The sequence below is a fragment of the Motacilla alba genome, chromosome 5 (assembly GCF_015832195.1).
Source record: "Motacilla alba alba isolate MOTALB_02 chromosome 5, Motacilla_alba_V1.0_pri, whole genome shotgun sequence".
In the NCBI taxonomy this organism is placed as follows: Eukaryota; Metazoa; Chordata; class Aves; order Passeriformes; family Motacillidae; genus Motacilla; species Motacilla alba.
Window position 1 is genome coordinate 56,049,941 of NC_052020.1, and position 18,217 is coordinate 56,068,157.

General features: G+C 46.1%; 1 protein-coding gene across 12 annotated transcripts in view; it reads right to left on the bottom strand.

The window, feature by feature from the left end:
• Nucleotides 1–7,685: 7,685 nt before the first annotated feature.
• Nucleotides 7,686–18,217, bottom strand: part of SYT16 (synaptotagmin 16) — a 107,157-nt gene continuing 96,625 nt past the window's right edge. For all 12 annotated transcript variants that reach the window (XM_038139086.1, XM_038139082.1, XM_038139081.1 and 9 more), the window contains one exon: nt 7,686–15,087. In XM_038139086.1, coding sequence (XP_037995014.1) covers nt 14,774–15,087 — 314 coding nt within the window. In that variant the 3' untranslated portion in view covers nt 7,686–14,773. The remainder of the gene's footprint in view (nt 15,088–18,217) is intronic.

The window sequence follows — 18,217 nt, forward strand, 5'->3', positions numbered from 1 at the left end:
GGGCGGGCTGAAGGATGCGCGGAGCGGGCCGGCAGCCGCGGAGGTGCCCAGCGCTCGTTGCAGCACTGAGAGGGAGAGAGAGAGAGCTCTGCTCGCTATAGGGAAAGACAGGAGAAATACAACCCAGTGCCTGGAAGGGTTGGAGGGAGAGGAGTCCAATTCGGTCCTGCTGGCAGAGAGCCGAGCTCTACTGCTCTCTTATGGGGTCATGTTCCTCTTCCCTCCCGATTTATGCTTCTCTCTTTTCCCTCCATCAGATCCTGGCCCACTTTTTCCCCTGAGCTTTTGGGATGTTCTGCCATGGTGCCCTGGGTCCCACCCTGGCACTTACATCCATGATCCCATGGCCAGAAAATGGAATGCTCTAGGGGAAAAAAGCTTCACAGTAAAACAACCCAGACCTCTCTCAAATAAAGGAGCAGATCACTGTGGGGTAGGACAACTCCTGCATCTCAGACAGATTTTACTGCTGAGCACACTCCTTAGGGCAATAGGTGGGATACCAGGCTCAGCCTACCCTCACAACTAAGGGTCCACCCAGAAAGACCCAAAAAAGATCAAAAAGAGTCAGTAAAATCTTATCTGTATAATACAGTGTGCAGAAAGAGGGGAAATCCCTTTTACTGAAAGCCCAGCTCTGTATGTAAATACTGGCAGATAGGAAAGTTAAAAAAAAAAAAAAAAAGTTGTTTTTTTTTAAAACACACCACCTATGTGTAGGGACCTTCCCTGGAAGAAGTGGCTCACTCCCAGAGTGGAAAAGAGTTGCACAAGATGAGCTTTTCTGGACAGCCAGATTGGTGCCAATGGCTGCACTGGTGTTACTGGTACAGCACTGGCTTAGATCTGCCCTAACGCCAAGCCTGGCCTTTGATCAGGACTTCTCTGCAAGAAGAAACATCTCTAGACAATAAATTTTCCCCTGCACCTGCCAGCTGTGTCCATTTCCTCACAACTACCATGGAGGACACTGCTGCTCCTGAACAGACTCACGTTCATGCCACAGCCTCCCTATCCAAGCAGTCAGTCCAGCCCAGAGAATCTCAGAATGGTTTGGGTTGGAAGGGACCTTAAAGATCATCTTGTTCCACCCCCTGCCATGGGCAGGGACACTTCCCACTACACCACGTTGCTGAAAGTACCATCCAGCCTTACCTTGAATACTTCCAAAACAACTATTGCCATCTCCCATCCTGGTACTAAAGGTGACTCAAAGGCTCAGACAGTGCCAAAAACTAGGCAAGGTGCAATGAGAACATGTTCATTTTGACAGCATTTGAAGCTCCTGGGCAATTCTCTGCTCCCCTGTGACCCATAAGATGTCTAATGCATATTCTGTCAGGTCATGTCACTGCTGGAAGGACACATGGAGTTCCCCTCCCTCTGGTTGCTCCATGAAGGTTCTGCAGAGAATTTTGCACCAAGCTTTGTCCTCCTCCCTCCTAGACAGTGGAAATGGAGGCACACAGCATTTGGCATCCACCTGGATCAATATCTCACCCAAATTTTAACAAACTGGGTCTTGGCAAGCCTGAGACTCAGCTAGCACATGTCAATGCAGCAGCCTCAGATCAGTTATTCCCTTGACTCGGATCCCCTGGCTGCATTTGGTACTCAGTGTGCACAGCCATGGGCACGCATGGCTCCCCTGGTCTTTGCAGCTTGAGGAAAGATCACTCAGGGCCACATATTTACTTCAAATTATCCCTGAAGCTCTGCTTCTTTTATTGAGAAGTCAAATGAAACTCCAACTAATTTCAAATTTGAATTTTCTAGGACAATAGGAAGGCACTAGAATTTAATTGATTTTGATTACCTGCCTTATTATTATGCTGTCAGTAGCAGTAGTTCAGGTTGGTGTAATTTTAAATTTACTGTGAGGTGAATCTGACATTTCTCTACTGCTGAATCGAGGACTTGAGTGATTCTTCTTCTCTTCACAAAGATGTTGTAATTAATTCAGTAACATCCCTTCTGTATGCAGAGATAGAAAAGGAAGACACAGAGGCACCTACTCCATGCCTAAGAGCTGAATGAACGACAGCATCACTCACTCCAATCTTTGTGGAATTTACTGCATTTTTTTAACATTCAAGACAATTTCTAGTGCAAAGACACATCTTCCCCTCTCCTGTCAGCACAAAAGCAGGACTTACTAGCAGGCAATAGTAATACAGCCAAAAGGTCAGCTGTGTTTCCTCTGCTGGATCCAAGAAGTGTTTCCATCCCCTGATCAGCCCTGAGGAAATTCTTCCACAATCCAAGTGTAGCTGCTTTTCTTTGCCCACTTTCCAAGGGGGCGGAAGGTGCAGGGAAGCAGATCCCTGCCAGTGTAAACCAGCACTGTTCTGCTGGCTCAAATGGACCTCCACCAGGAAGAAGAGAAGATGCTCCATCTCACCCCATCCCACCTCCTTCCTCCTGCCATGGAAGCTCGAAAAATCATCTCCCTCCTTGTCTGAGAGGAGTTTTCCCCTCTGCCAGGGATGTCTGGTCAGGAATCACTGCCCAGCTGACTCACACAGTGTTTTAGTGCAGCAGAAATTAAACAAACCCATGAACTGGGACCAAAGTCTCTATTGACAGGGATATTATTTGAGAAAATAAGATTTTAAATGTGCGCTGCACAAGATAAAACCTGGACAGGCAGACAATAAAAGAGCAGCTTTTTCCTTTTATTTCACTTTTTTGAAAGCAGGATTGCCTGACATATTCATTGCTATAACAAATACATGGTTTTAAACGGTTTAGAGCAGTTGGAAATATAAAACCCCAGAACATTTGCATTTACTTTAACTGTCTCACAGAACTAGGAAAAAAAAAAATCGGCTCCTTCATTTTAAAGCAGTTATGTCTCCTCAAGTCAAGTGTTAAAGAAAAATGAATTAAATTAATGTGCCCTTTTGAATTCAAGCACCAAACATTCAAAAGATGTGTGTAGAAAAGCACCAGCCCTCCCAGGCTGCATATACCTACACAGGTGCTGCTTTCTAAACACAGCATGCAGAAGGTGTTTTCAAAAGATAAAGTGCACCCAAAATGTTCTGCATTTGTACCTGAGACGTTTCAGATGTGAGGAGCTGCATCCTGGGCTAGGTTTTATCCTTGGCCCGGCCCACTCAGACACAGACCCTCAAAAGCTCTCCCAGCCATTGGCTTGTCACAGCAAATGAAGATGAGTAGCTCCAGTTTCTGGACCCTGTTCAAGCCTCCCAGTGGTTGGCCAGCCTCAGAGGGACCAGATGCCTTCAGAGGCTAATCCTGCCTCCATCTAAAATGCAGACAGCTCTTTCTCTTTCTGTTCTTTCCGTACTAGAACCCTATTTTTCACCTCTATCTTCCAAATCGTTGTACAAGAAAATTTGTTGTTATTTTAATTTTTTTTTCTTTTTTCTTTTACCTTTTTACATTTGAGAAAAACTTTTTTAAAACCTTCTGAAACAAGCTGGGAAAGAGCAGAAAAAATGAAGTTCATCTTCCTACATATCTGTGCTCTTTACCCTCTACACTCTCCCCACATCCCCAACCAAATTCCACCATGTCCCCCTGGACACTCCCAGCTCGACCAGAGGCAGCACATGCTAGAGCTGTCACAATGGGCCAGCTCACTGACCCTTGGCCATCAAACCCACTCCTTTCTGCTTCTCTGGAAATGATCCTCTGCCAGCTGACAAAATCTGTAGCAGCATAACTGCCTTTGAGACAGTTACCCTGCTCTCAAATGTGATTGAAATTGGCCGACCTGTTAAAAAGTGATGGTGGTGGAAGAGAGACTGGCGAGGAGACAGATGGCAGACAGCTCAGCTTTAGCCTCCACTGAGCTGATTGAGAAGTGGGAATGCTTTCACCCTCTCATGAAAAATGATATCACTCTTTCGCTGAAATTCAAAACTTAGTTTCCTGACATTAAAAATGTGACTTTTCCGAGTGGTCAAAATTAGGATGAAAAAAAAAAAGGATGTCTTGACAAAACAGCACTTGGTGCTTTGCCAAGGGATGAAGTCATTCTAAAGAATTAAAATGCAGCTGGAGGAAGGACAGGATAATCAGAACGATAAAACACAACACAGCCGGGAGCCCGGCAGGGCCCACACGTGCTCGTGCTGAGCAGTGCTCTCCCAGCAGGAGCAGCAAGTGGAGTGCTGGGCCCTTGCATTTGCATGGTAGTGCTGTACACAGAGCACAAACCTGAGTTTTTGCTACCAAATTCATGGGCAGCCTCGTTTGGGCCAAGCTGACCAAGTGCTGGCATCAAGACCTATGGCCCAGCTGCCTCTCCCCGAGTTCAGTGCCAGCAGCTCCATCGTGGTGTGTGCTGAGCTCACACAGGGTCACAGGCAAGTCTGCCTGCAGGAATGAAACCTGGTTAGCCCTGAACTGGGAATCAGCCTGGGAAAACCCTCCTGAGGCTGAGGACAGCCCCACAAGTTCAGGGTGAGGCTGCGGGAACAGCAATGCTTGATGTTCCCAGCAGTGCCCAAGTCCTCCAGAGCCATCACCTGCATCCCTCGGCACTGGGGTGACAGGGGGGCAAGGAGTAGGGTGAGCTGTGGGAGAGCTGAGGCTGGTTGATTGGGCAGGGAGAATTTTAAGTGGTTTTCAGAAAATGCATGGGGTGAAGCAGTGTTAGGATAGCCAGGAAAACACTGTCCTGCTACTGGCTCAGTCCCTGGCAGCAGCGCCCACCTGAGCTCCCAAAGCCCTGAGCAGCTTGCAGACAGTGCCTGGCTCTGCAGATCCCCCTCTGTGCCTGGAAGAGCTGCTGGGGGAGTGCTGCAACCCAGAGCAGACCCCAGCCCACCCTGCAGCCCCTGCCAGCCCTCTCAGCTGAGCCTGGTCACCCACAAAGGTCAGCCCTTTAGCAAAACATGTATTTCATCCCCAGTTCACACCAAGGAGGGCGAGTTTTTCCAAACTCCCTAATTTCTCTCTGAGCCTCCCAGCATATCCCATTTCTCTGCTGTCTTTAAGATGAAGGGCCCTGGGCTGGGTTTTCTGTGTCCTCAGACATGTCTGGTATCAGCTGCCTTTGCTGAGGTTTCCAAGCACTGAAGCTACCAACTGTTGCCAGAAAAAGAAACTCTATTTCAGGGCTGGTCCTGGAAAGCCAACCCTGTGGGTGCCAGCAGGGCTGCAGAAATCGTGGTTTCTCATGTCTCCCTCAAATCTGGCACTGCTATTCTGAGAGGAACAAACTCACCCCAGTTCAAAGTCACCAGTCTGGGAATTTTTTAGCTTCTATTGCTCTCCATCTTAATGTGGGCAGGGATTACAACTGCAACCTGCCAGAAGTAAGCCACTCACAAATACATCATGACTGAAGATAGATACAAGCAAAAGTAGCCACCAGACACAGACACACCCTTTGTTGGCCCAATTTCACCTCTCCAGCTCATCATTTGAGCTCTTACCTTCATTTCTACTAAGTGGCCACCCCAGCTTCAATGGGGGCATCCCTCCATGCCCCAAACACACAGCCAGGATGGCAGCAAGGCTGGTGTCTACACACAGCAGGGACACTGGTGACACTGACTCCGTGTGCCCGCACATCCCTGGTGTGCAGGAGAAATGCTGAGTCCAGGGTACCACCACAGAGGGGGCTGCAGGGGCTTCTCCCCCAACTCCTGCCAGGGCTGGATGAGACAGCAGAGAAGAGCAGATGTCAAAGGCACAGCCAGCACTTTTCCTTCCCCTCACAGAGTTGGCTGAACAGCTCTGTGCAGAGGGAAGCAGAGACAAGATGGTGATGCCTTAGGATTTAGCTTTTATATTTTTCAGACCCTTTAGTGTGTAACTCTAAAACTCCATAGCCTGTCAGCTGCTGTTCTCCCCTTTTATTCTGACAAAACAATTCCTCTCTAGGCCTGAAACTCAAAGATACTTCATTGTCTCAGGCCCCAAGAGATGCAAACAACAGTGAATTCGGGGGACAAACTTGGAGTCAATTACTTCATTACCTGAAACTGTAATTGGAGGATTAACCCCTGATATGTGAATTGACCAAACTTGTACCTGTATGAAAAACTTGTGACTGCTGTCCACCTTGGGTGTAGCCCCTCAGAGGCTTTGACTGCCCAAGGTGTCCCTAGTGAAGGCCTTCAATAAATACCCTCATTTATTCTCTAAATTTTGTCTAGCCTCTGTTTCAGACAGCCACTCCAAGGCATCAGTGGGACCCATGAATCTCTTCAGCCCCTGAAACACCCCATCCTGCTGCCACAGAGCCCCTGTGTCCATGTGGATGGACAGGGGGACCAAGGGCAGGGCAGACACTTCCCATTCCTCCCAGTCCTGCATTATGCACCAGGCACCTGCATCCCTGCTCTGAACAAAGCACTCCCCCTCTCCTGGATGCATATTCACTCGTTCTGCCACAGCCAGAACAAAAAGGAGAAGATAGGCTGGGTTTGCATGTCTACATGAGCCATCTGCTTCTATTTTATTGATAAACCTGTAACAGCAGCATTCTCCATAACAAAATATGACTGTTTCTAAGGTGTGGACAGCTGGGTGTGTGCAAGGGTAGTTTCAGCCCAGAATTCTGCAGAAGCTGGGTTTAATGCTGATTTTTTTTTCCAGTCAGATATCATCTAGACATTAGTATTCCTAACGCAGCATATAATTAGCAAGAGGCAATATATTGTATGATCATGCACGTTAGCACTTAAGTAAAATAAAAAATGTTTCATTGTCAAATACATGAAAAGCTAAGAATAAACCCATACCAGTTTCCAGTGGAATATCTAAACATCTTTTCCTCGTACTTTTCATCACAGTTTTGCACTGCAGATATCTCTTTCAATCACACAGCCAGCAAGTGAAACAATGCTCACACCATCCCAGTGGCCCCTCACCAGTCAATGCCAACCATTCAGTAACCAGATCCAAGGTACAATTTTCAGTGCAAATCTTTCAACTTTACAAAAGTGAAAAGGACATATGAATTTGTTTCTTATAACCTTCATAGTAGGAAAAGTTCTCCCTTTATAGATTTATTTACCATAAAAATAATTCATCAATAAATGCAAGCTCTAGAAGCCTTGCTTTTGCACCAACAGAAGTTAAGGGCGTGGCATTTTTATTAATTTGTCTGTATTGTTAGTTTTTAAAGTAAACAATTTATAGATAAATTTTGTGCTTGCCCAGAGTGGTTGTGGATGTGGAAGTGCTCGAGGCCAGGTTGGATGGGGCTCTGAGGAACCTGGTCTAGTGGGAGATTTCACATGGCAGGGGGTTGGAATGAAATGGTCTTTAAGGTCCCTTCCAACCCAAACCATTCAGTGGTTCTGTGCTCTCAGGCTGGGAAAGGGGAGCTGGGATCTCCACTGCTCCTGGTGCTCCCTCAGCCACGGGGCTGAATCACTCCAAACACCAACCAGCTCTCTGTGCTGAGGAGGTGACAGCAGAGGAAGGAGAAATATGAAATGTTCTACTAAACACCAGCAGGGAGGTGCAGTAGGAGGCTCACGACACTGTCCTGTGGCAACAAACCCCAGCAGGGACATCTACCCACCCACAAAGCTCCTGAGGGGAGCGACTCCCACCTCATGGAAACAAAGAGGAAACAGGACAAGGACACACCTCAGTGTCTGCAGTGTCCAGCTGTGCCCACAACAGAGACAACAAAGCCCTGCCAGAGATGGTATATTGTTCCAATATAGAAAAGAGTCAATACACACTAAAAATAACTTATTACATACTGTGTATTTAAATCAACAGTCAAATATACATTGGGATGTGCTTCATGCAAATGCCTCGTGGCACTCTGCCATAAAAACCATTTTTTATATATACACACACACATATAAATGTCACGCAGTATTTAAATGCTAAGTCTACCAAATGATTACTTCATTTACTCTTCTTGACAAACAAAACTCTCTGCTGGGAAAAGTCAATGAAGTTACAGCTGAGAATAAAGCCCAGCAAGACACAAACCACAGCAATGCCAGCAGAGAAACACAGGAGAGATGTGATACCAGTTTAATTGGAAAACTTGTGCTTGACGTGCCACAAAGTGACAAGGGATTGGAGGACAGGTTTTATCCTGAGCACCATGAACATAAAATATTGCTGCCAGGCACTGACCTGCCTTGGACCAGACCTCTGTAGATATTAATGAGAGGATGGGAGATGCAGTGATGGAGACAGCATGAAGGAAAAACACCTGGAAAGTGCTAACAAGACAACAGGGATGAGGAAAGCTGGCAAAATTATATGATTTTTTTCCTAGCTGCTAATGAAGAGAGAAATTTGCAATGTACCCAAAGAGAAATGAAGGGAGAGGGAAGCATTTGGCATGATGAAGTGCCTTCCCTGAAGGTCACAGCTAATTAATGGTTGTGGGGCTCAGGAAGAATCCTGCTTTTGTGTGAACCCTGAATCCTTGTTCCTCACCCATGGCCAATATCAGCTTTTTGTCTCTTGTTTCTCAGTAAGATCAGCTCACACTGGGAATGACTCTACAGGGGACAAACACCTCCAGAGTATTTAGTGTCCATTTGATGTCCCCCACCACAGCCAGAGGAAACACACAAAAGTAAGGAGGAAACATCCTTAGCTCCTCACACCTGCAGCTGCCAAAGCAGCTATGATTTCTGTTACAGCAAAAAAAAAAAAATTGCTTTCCAATTTCCTTGAGAGATGAGCAAGTAACAGACCTCAATGGAGTTTCACAGCTCCTGTCTGGCTTTTGTGTTTCTGCCTCAACTATTTCCAACCCCAGCTGCCCAGTACTCGCTGGGGACAACCCAGAGACCATACAGGTTTTTGGTGTGTGAGGTCAGACTCTCACATCCTACCTGCATCACTACCTGCAGTTTCCTTCAGCTCCACCAGTGATACCTCATAGGATTCAGGGCAATACCCTAATCCGATGCAGGTTCCCAAATTAAGACCAAAAAAAGTCCCATCACTGTAATTTTGTCTGCCTTCTGCAAGAATTAGGTTTTCTCTGCTCTGGGTGTAAAGACCCGTCTAGTGACAGAGCTTTGCTAAGGTTGCTCAGCTTTGCAGAGAGATCTCAAAATTAATCCACTGGACAAACTCAGGAGCAGAGAAGAGGGGAAAAAATCTCACCTTCAGCCTTCTGTTTTGGAGGAGCAGCACAGGGAGAGCCCAGCCCAGAGCTCTCCTCTTATCCCTTCATTTGTGTAGGGAGTTTGCATGGAGAAGAAAGGGATTATAATGCCAAAAGAGATGAATGGCATCTACCAAGTTTTTTATTGAGGCTACAGTATTGACCTATATCTGCTTTACAAAGGTGAAAAAACATGGATAGCTGCGTGGGTTGAACAGGAGCATCTTCCTGCTGCCAGCTGGCAAACAGCTTGGGGATTACAGCATGAGGATTAATAGCCTTTGTCATTTGTAAGTGCAGATGCTAACCTTACTCATATGACAGACTGATCTTCTTTGGATTCTGTGCCTGTTTGCTGTTCCAGAAAGATGACCTTGGGCTGCTGTGAGAGACAAAATATTTACACATTCATTTCTTAGAGCCCACAGCGTAGGCTGCAGGAAGACACAAGCTCACTCTGCACTGAATAAAAAAGCTGTGTGCCTTCAGCAGAGCTGGAGCTCAAGAGTCATGCAGAGAAACTGGGTTTCAGCTCAGGCTTGATGCCACTGCAGCCTGGCTGGGCTGCTCTCTGGAGTAAGGAGTGAGCGAATTCCCAGCTCTACAGCAGCACAAGCACACCAAGAGCCTTCCCCTCCTGCCTCTCTCCCCCACCACCACCGCCTGGGTTTTCATTTCTTGCATGACAGCTTGTTAAATCCTCACCAGATCCCAAATAAACACCCAGACCAGCTCTGTGGAATTATCTTGGATGCCTTTCCAAGCTTTAGGATCTGTCATCTTCTGGCTCCTTGTATCACAGAAGCAGATGAGCTCAGAGCCAGCACTGCTTCCTGGGATATGAGAATGTATTTGTTGGGGTATCACATGCTGGAGAGAAAAACCTGCCTCATTCAAAGTGTGAGCTTCTGTACAAACCCTGGCTGCTTTGTTTCTTCCCCTCAAACCATAGCTGCAAACATCACACTTAGCACATTTTAAATGGAAAGAGGATGTTCCTGCATACTAATTCCTGCAGGCTCCGTTGTCCTTTTGCAGAGCACAATGCCCATGAGAAAAGGAAGAAAGCAAATACAAACCAGGATCTTTCTTCTGCCATTAGCTTGGTCCACATCGAGGTGAAAGGGTGTCACTCTGTAAATATTTAAGTGTCACAGCCCAACCAACAAACTTCAAACTCCACAAATGGACAAGAGAGCAGGGAAGCAAGGTCTTGATCAGGAACATCACAACTTTGGGATGACCCCTCTGGGAGGGGATAAAATGGTGGAGAATTTGGAGAATGCCATATTCTTTGCTCAGCCTTTCAGTCCACCTTTCACGCTGAAGGGCAGAAGGCACGAGAGATGAGAGAGAGAGGCAGAGAGATGAAGTGCTGTGATCACACAGATTAAAAATGATGATAAATATGGGAGTGGAAAGCAAGCACTGCAGGCACGCCAGCTCCAAGGTCACTGCCAGCTCCAGCTGAACGGGAAAATGAAATGCCACCAGAGGAAAAGCCTGCTCCTCTGCCAAGCTGCCACCTTCAGCTTTATGCTGGGAAAATGATCAATAGCAGCTGGCAGCCTTTGGATCTGTGCATCCAGGAACTTCTAAGGCCATCCATGACTGAAGATCAGTCAGCTATGTAAAGCACCAAATAACTCCTCAGGATCTGCAGCTGCTAAAAATACACCCAAGCATTGTCCACCTACCCGGGAGCTGCACAGCCCACATTGCCCCTGGAGGGAAAGGCAGACAAGGCAGAGCAACAGGAACTAGCAGGCCACAGCAGGGTCCAGCTAATTAAAGACACTGGCAAAAAGGAAGCCCAGACAAATCAAAGGATGTGGAAGATCATCCAGATAAAGCCTTTGCAAATGGGCACTTCAGCGATTGCTGCAGCTCAGCGGGCTAAAAAAGGAACTCATTTCTGTGGGCATCAGCTGAAGATCACCGTTATTATGGGGAGTAGAAACACGGTGAGATCACTCTGTTCTGTTGTCAATAAACATTAAAAAAGAAAAAGTAGAATAGCAGCAGAGAGCTTGGCAGGACGGGGGCATGGTGGCTGGGGAGAGAACAAGGAAAGAACAGGCTGCAATCAGCTGAACAATGCTGTTCAAGATACAGAGATGTATCCAGGGCACATGCCCATAATACTCTGGACCAATGCAGTTAATCCCTTTCCACATTTTCAGGTCTTTTTTTTTTTTTTTTAAAGACAATTCAAATAAACTATAAAGAGATTACGAACAGTGGTGTCAAAAGGGAACAAATTATCTTAGAAAACATGAGTGCATTAGGAAATATCCATAATCTAGACCTGTGTGCTCCCAAGCATCCCAGAACCAGGTTATCCATTTCCATCCTGCTGCCTGAAATCCCCATGGCTTTCTCACAGCTGTTCTCCCACCTGGAACCCCACAGGAGCAGAGAGGATCAGCATCCACATGGAGAGGGCCAGGGGAGCACAGGGTCTACCAGCCATCCACGGGTCAAGTGAGAGTCAGGATTCCCATGGAATGCAAAACTTCCTGGAAATTCGGCCTTGTCAGCCACTTCCAAAGGAAACAAGGGGTTAAAGCAGTGGCTAAAAGGGCAGTGGTGTTTGCATAAGAAAGACCATGAGCACAAGCCCAGCCTGTATCAATATTAGCAATGACTAATTCAATCTGTCAATGGGAAGAATTTACAGGAGCTTTGGAATATGCCAGAGCTGCTGCAAAGCCTCCATTTCACAGACAGCCAATAACAGAAGGAAAAGTAAACCACAAAAGCAACAAAAATCCCAAAATATAACTAGCAAACATGAGTACCCCCAGCACCTTGCTCATCCCAAGATTACTTAATTTCTCCATTGCTTTAGTAGGAACATAAAGGACCACACAAAAGCACTTCTCAAGGCATGGACATGCCAAGAGTTTTAGCTGTAGCTCTAAAAACCCAATGGTCCCCCTGCCACAGCCCTTGCCCCCTCCCTTCAATATTCTCTGACAAAATAGAAGGGTAAAATGTGGCAGCAAGGATGCAGCAACCTGCTTCCCTTGAACAGCAAAGTTTTAACACGTGCTTAGGTATTGACTTACTCTAAGTAAGCCATTTTCACTTGCTTTTCTCTGACTCCAAAAACTCCAAAATGAAATTATATATTAAAATTCAATTCCCTTAATGCCATATCTTCATAAAAGACTTTAATGTGAAAACAGCATGGAAGTCCAAACCCAGTGTACTTCATTGTTTTTTTAAATTATCTTTTTCATTAGGTTTTTTTTTTTTTTCCAATCATGCTGTTATAAATCTGGGTTATCTCCAGTTCACTGCTGAAATGTTTTATGAACTCACACTTTTTCCTTAGCTAATCATGAAGCACAGGCAAGGCTTTGCAGGTTCAAGAAGTTCTGAAGAGAATCTCAGTAAGTTTATTACACCCACTCATTCCAGGTAATAAAATTAATTATAAACACTTGCATATACATTTTATGCAGTTCAGATTGGAAAACAGCTAGAATCAGCAAATGCACCTTTTGAATTAGGCTATTTCCTCTACTTTTTTATTTTTCCCCAGCAGAAGAGGGTATGACAAATGAAGTTCTTTTCTGCTGGTTACCACTCAGATGTTCACTTTTTCTTGCATTGGTAATACAGCAGCTTTGGCAGTGCAGTCAAGAACACACTTGTTGGGTGAGCTGCATTTGGGTTACACCCTCTTTTGTGTTTCAAAGCCCCAGTAGTGCAAAGCAGGCGTGCCAGCTTATCTAGACAGTGGAGGAAAACCCTCCTGCATAGAATACCCACCAGTCTCCCTGGAAAAATGATGCTCAGACAGGTGATAAGAAGATACAAGAGCGTGGTCTGTAGAATAACTCGTATCACCTGTACCAGAAGTGCTGCTCTGTGCAGATTATTCTGTCTGCCTCCTGAGGCCAGGCAGAGCCTCTGTGACACCCAGTGATAACCTGTGAGTGTCACAGCAGTGCCCTCAGGGCCTGTCTAGCCTGGATGTGACAAAAACCAGCACCAAGGACCAATTTTGGTCAAACAGCCAGTGCCAAAATTTGCATTAGTTAGATTTGCACAGCACCATCGGAGCAAAGGAAGTGGCTGTGGTGCAGGAGGAGGCAGAATTTGGTGCCAGGTCTCTGTAAATGGCAAAAGCAAACCATGAAGTGACTCAGTAAAGACAAACCTCTTCAGCAAAATATTTCCTGTGTCTTGCTGTCATCAGCGGGAATGGAGAAAAGACAGTCCTCTCCTAGAGAGTGTGGGGAATGGGAGATTGGGCAGCTGATAGCATTTGGAGATCTCAGCACCTCACTGCCTGCATTCCACTGAGGAGGAACACACGCCTTTGTGTCACACACAGCTCTGCAACAACAACCACTTAGCCAAGCAGCAGACTGAGACACATCCTCCATCCATCATCTCCATGACTTCAGCTCACAGAGACAGGAAAAGAGATTAAAATGGAAAAGGACAGTGTAGTCTGAAAAGTGACCACGTGACAGAGTCATCACCTCATCCAGCAAGGCTGTTGCTTGCATTGCTTTCAGTTGGAGGCAGGAAGCACAATTCTTTTCTCCAGTGCTAGTCCAGCAGAGCCAGAAGCCCCTCTGGATCCTATTCCTGGCCTGCAAGAGAGCTCCTTCCCCAGGTTAGGTGACATGGTCTGGCATCCTCTACTGCTCAGCTTGCCAAAACCAGTCCCCTTCCATATCCCGAGGAGATATTACGGGAGATTAGAAGAAGAGCCCTCAGCAAACTGAGCAGTGCTTTGCTGAATCACAGAAAAACCACAGGTCTGAAGCCCTCTCCTGTAAATCTCACAGGAATGCTTTTCTGAATGAATCTCACTTCTCAAAATCACATTAAAACGTGGACAAAACGATGCAGAAAGGAGTGATTCAGGCACAAAGGTGGCTGTGCAGTTTGTTCTGGTCTTTTTTTGGTATTTGTGATGACAGAAGCCATAACTTCAAGTAAACAGCTAAACATGCATTGTATAATGCAATATAAAACTGATGCTTGTTATCTCTTGTGCAAACCTATGTCAATGCAGGCTAACAGGTGCACAGGGTGCCTAATTAAAAATACCAGTAGTATTTAGTCCTTATTTCAATTGTTAGTACAGGAGAACAGTAAGAATGTCTAGGCACTTAAAAGTTGACAGAGAATTCAAGAGTGCTTTCTCATGCTGCCTGAAAAATATATCATCCAGTCTACTGTGGTATCAAATGCTTATTTCTAGGACTTAGAAACACGATAATAAAAGGGAGAGGATGTCATCTGCATGCAGGTTAGCCTTTCTGTGAGCTATCTGCGTGGCAAGAATATTTGCAAACTTCATTAATATAAATAAGGGAGGAGGGGGAAGTGAGAGTTTACCCCAGAAAAAAACAGCATCACATCAGAATCAGTCTGTGGTGATTAAGCCTATGGAAAAGTGAGCAAGACAATGTCCAAGGAAAGGATTTTCCAGGTGTTCCCACTGCTTCTCACCAGGGTTGATTATGTGGATGCAGAAAATGCAGGGCAAGCTGGTAAGGCAAGAACTAAACTTGCTTCCCAAGCCTTGCCACCTTTGATACCCACAGCTGCTGCCGCTGAGCAGGCAGGTTAAAGCAGCATGCCCCGCCAGAGCTGGTTTCTGCTGGCAGAGTGCAAGGGGAGACAGCCCTTTGTGCCAGGATCTGCAGGCTGCCCTGGTCCCCACTAGGACTCCAGCAGCGTGTGCCACCTGCAGACCTGCGTCCCCTGCGACTCCCTCATCTCCTGCCAGTGGCTCTGCTCCTCCTCCCCGCTGCTGCTCTGGCCCATGGAGATCCAGCCAACCATCTCCTTGCGCTTCATGCTGCGCCTGTTGTAGATGGAGATCAGCAGGGTGACGTCAGAGAGCTGGAAGAGGGCCACCTGGAAGATGAAAGTCTCCTTGTAGACGGGGTTGGGCTGTCCCCGGCGGATGGAGGTCTTGCAGCGAGACATCTCCTGACCCACCGAGTCGCGCAGGCAGAGCTTCCCGTAGGTGTCTAAGACAAAAAAAAAAAAAGAGGAAATGACATGTTTTGGGCAGGTGACAGGCTAAATGAAAGTCCCAGGCAGTCAAAGAACACCCCCAAAAACCATCCAAGTAGAGCAGCTTAGTCTGCAGTGAATAGCAGATGAGGGCTGGATGGCGCTCATGGTAAAACCCATGGAATGAGAAGCAGAAGATGAAAGCACCTCTGGGATTTTCTCATATTCAGGTGGGGAGAGAAGAAAACTGGTGCATGTTTCAGCCCCACTCTGTTGCGGTACATATCACCATTGAGACAGCCATGATACACAGAGCATCACCATACAGTTTCAGAAGGCTTCATGCATTCCCCCAAACAGAACAACACCATACCGCATCAGAAGGCTTCAAGCACCTACCCATACAGCATAACACCATATCACTTCAGAATGCTGTAAGGGTCAGCTCTTTCTTGCTCTTTAGCCCAGCCTTTTATCCCCCCATGTTCATGCACTGCACCTGTGTGCCCTCTGTTCCCTTTGGTGGTTGCTCAGTGCCCCTGGGCACTCCAGGGCTCATTGCTGTCACTGCTGCTCACCTGCTTCTCACAGCTGCACCCACTGGGGATGAGGCTCTGCCACAGCCCCACTCCCAATCACCACAAACTGTGTGCCTACACCACTGTCTTGGAAAGAACAGGATATCAGGTATCCAGTCCTAGCAAACCTGTCTAACCAAAACTATGAGCATCTCCACGGATTCTCCACTTCAAATGGTGTCCCCACCTTCCCTTCCTCTCCCTCACAATCAAGCTTCATTGGGGTTGTCTCACCCAAGATTCCCTCGGCTGCCCTTGCCTCTGCACCACTCTCTATGATCTATTGTTTGAGACACTAAAAAATAAGGGTCTTTAAAAGGAGGGGGGAAAAACCCTGCATAAACAGTGAAATTATTTGATCTCCATAATAGTTTCATTTTTTTTCCGAATTCTCATATTACTTTTTTGCTGGGTCAATTTTATTTACAATTTAAGCCCATACAAGGAGTAAAACGCGCTTAGCAAAGACAAGGAAGGGATGGTGCGATTTAGTGCTCCTGTAAATCTACTCTTTAAATTCCTGCTGCCTCGTGTATTAATCAGTTCTCTGTTACATGGTTGCTAATACTGTGGTGTCAGAGCTCCACAGACCCAGCTCAGTGTAAGTTTTCACCTTGCTCTGCACATGACAGTGACAGATTGCTTAGCTAGACAAGTCCTCTGCTAACCTCTTCATAATCTGTGCCTGGGTTCCTGCAAGTGAGTATTATTTCAGAGTGTGCTGAAGATAGGAAATAAATAACAAGCCTCCATCTCTTGTCTGCAGCTTTTCTATCCTCTCCTGTTCCCGTTTGATGTGCTATTTTATGCACTTATCTACTGAGCAACACAAGGTGTGAAATTACACTTCAGGTGTGAAAACACTTCCACGTCTCCAAAGCAGGGCTTCCCGTTCCTCTCAAACTGTTCCACTGAAAAAGCTGTCAGGAGGCTGACAACCAAGGAGCAAATTGTGAGCCTGCACAGCTGTAGAGCTATCGAGTTACTGCGGGGAAAGTTCAGCCCAGTCATTAGCTGGGGGTGCCAGCCTGGCTCCCAACATAACACTGGGGATGGAGAGGATCTTGCCAGCCAAGACCAACTTGTCACACAGAAAGGAAAAGCTTTGATTCAATTTCCTGATTGTGTCTGGGAAGGAAAAAACCCGCTTTACTGAAAGGTGTAATTTCCACTAATTTCCACTGTAATATTCAGTGTTGAGGGACTGAAATCTGTAACAACTTCAGGCTCATCAGGAACACAAAGCCCAAGAGAGGACCCTCTGTTCCAGCTTGACTCAACGTGAAACCAGACACAACTCCTACAGTATTTGTAGGGATGTCACTGTACTTGGCACTGAAAAACTACTATGTGCACTGAAGCATTCCTCATGTGTAAGTCCTGGCTGCTGGTCTAGACTGCAGGCCACTCCCTGAAAATAAAGATAAGTAGGGATTTTATAGATTTTTTTAATGTATTTTTTGGGTTTGTTTTTTTTTCCCTGGGAAGGATATTTCAAAATTTTGGAAGAACTCCACCAGGCTGATTTTTAAATACTAACAAGCAGGTAACTAGTACAATTCTCTGTTTGAACTTTGAAATTTTTCTTTCTTTTCACAACCAACCCAGCATTACCTTTCTGTGCTATTTTAGGGAAAGGCGTCCCACACATGCCTGCATCTCTTTTACTAAGAAGAGAGGGAAAGCACTGAGGTCTAGATTTTACTTTTAGTATACCTTGCTGTCATACTTCCTTGTGACTTTCACCAGTACTGGCAGCTCAGGTGGGATTCATCACACCTAACTGCAGGCACATTCATCTGAACAGTGCCCGGAGGAGTCAACCAATCCATAATCCAAAAAGCAGATGCCATAATTCAGCACTGACCTAGCAGACAGCGATACCAGTACAGATGATTTAGGTGTTAACTCTAAAGCAAGTGCCACAGCTAAAGCACCTCATGGGATACTGTTTCAGCATGCCCCAGTTAATTTTGCAGGCAATTAATGTGTGTCTTACAGTCATAAACTCCAGGATGTCACATCCCTGACTGAGGCCTCAACATCTGCAAGTGAGGGATAACACAGCTGGCTTTGAGGGAAAATGAGCAGCACACCACCAATGAGTTAGTCAGAAAAATTGGCTTTTTTTTTGATATACCTCAGATTTCTACATAATTCTGCACCAAGACCCCACCTGTTCAGTGCCAAGGTGGGTGAGGATTCTTCATGTATCCTCTGGATCAGGCTGGAAGGAGACTGTGGTCAAGGCAGAGCTAGTACCAGGAGCCCTATTCACCCCCAAGAAAATACAGGCACAAAACCAGCGCAAGTCACAACTAAATCAGGCTGCTAATTCTCCCCAAGTTTATTCCACTGGGTGTATTTTACCAGCCAAACGAATCAAGCTCGCCTGAACAGAAATAAAAGAGTAGGTGTGGATCATATATTTAGCATCTGAAATTTGCTTTGCAGAGTTGGTACATATGAGGCTGAGCTGTTATTCTGCTTCACTAACTAAATTTTAAGATTGTAGTTTTGCCTTCCTTCATTGCACTCTTTGCAGCTTCTTTTTGGGTATCTCATC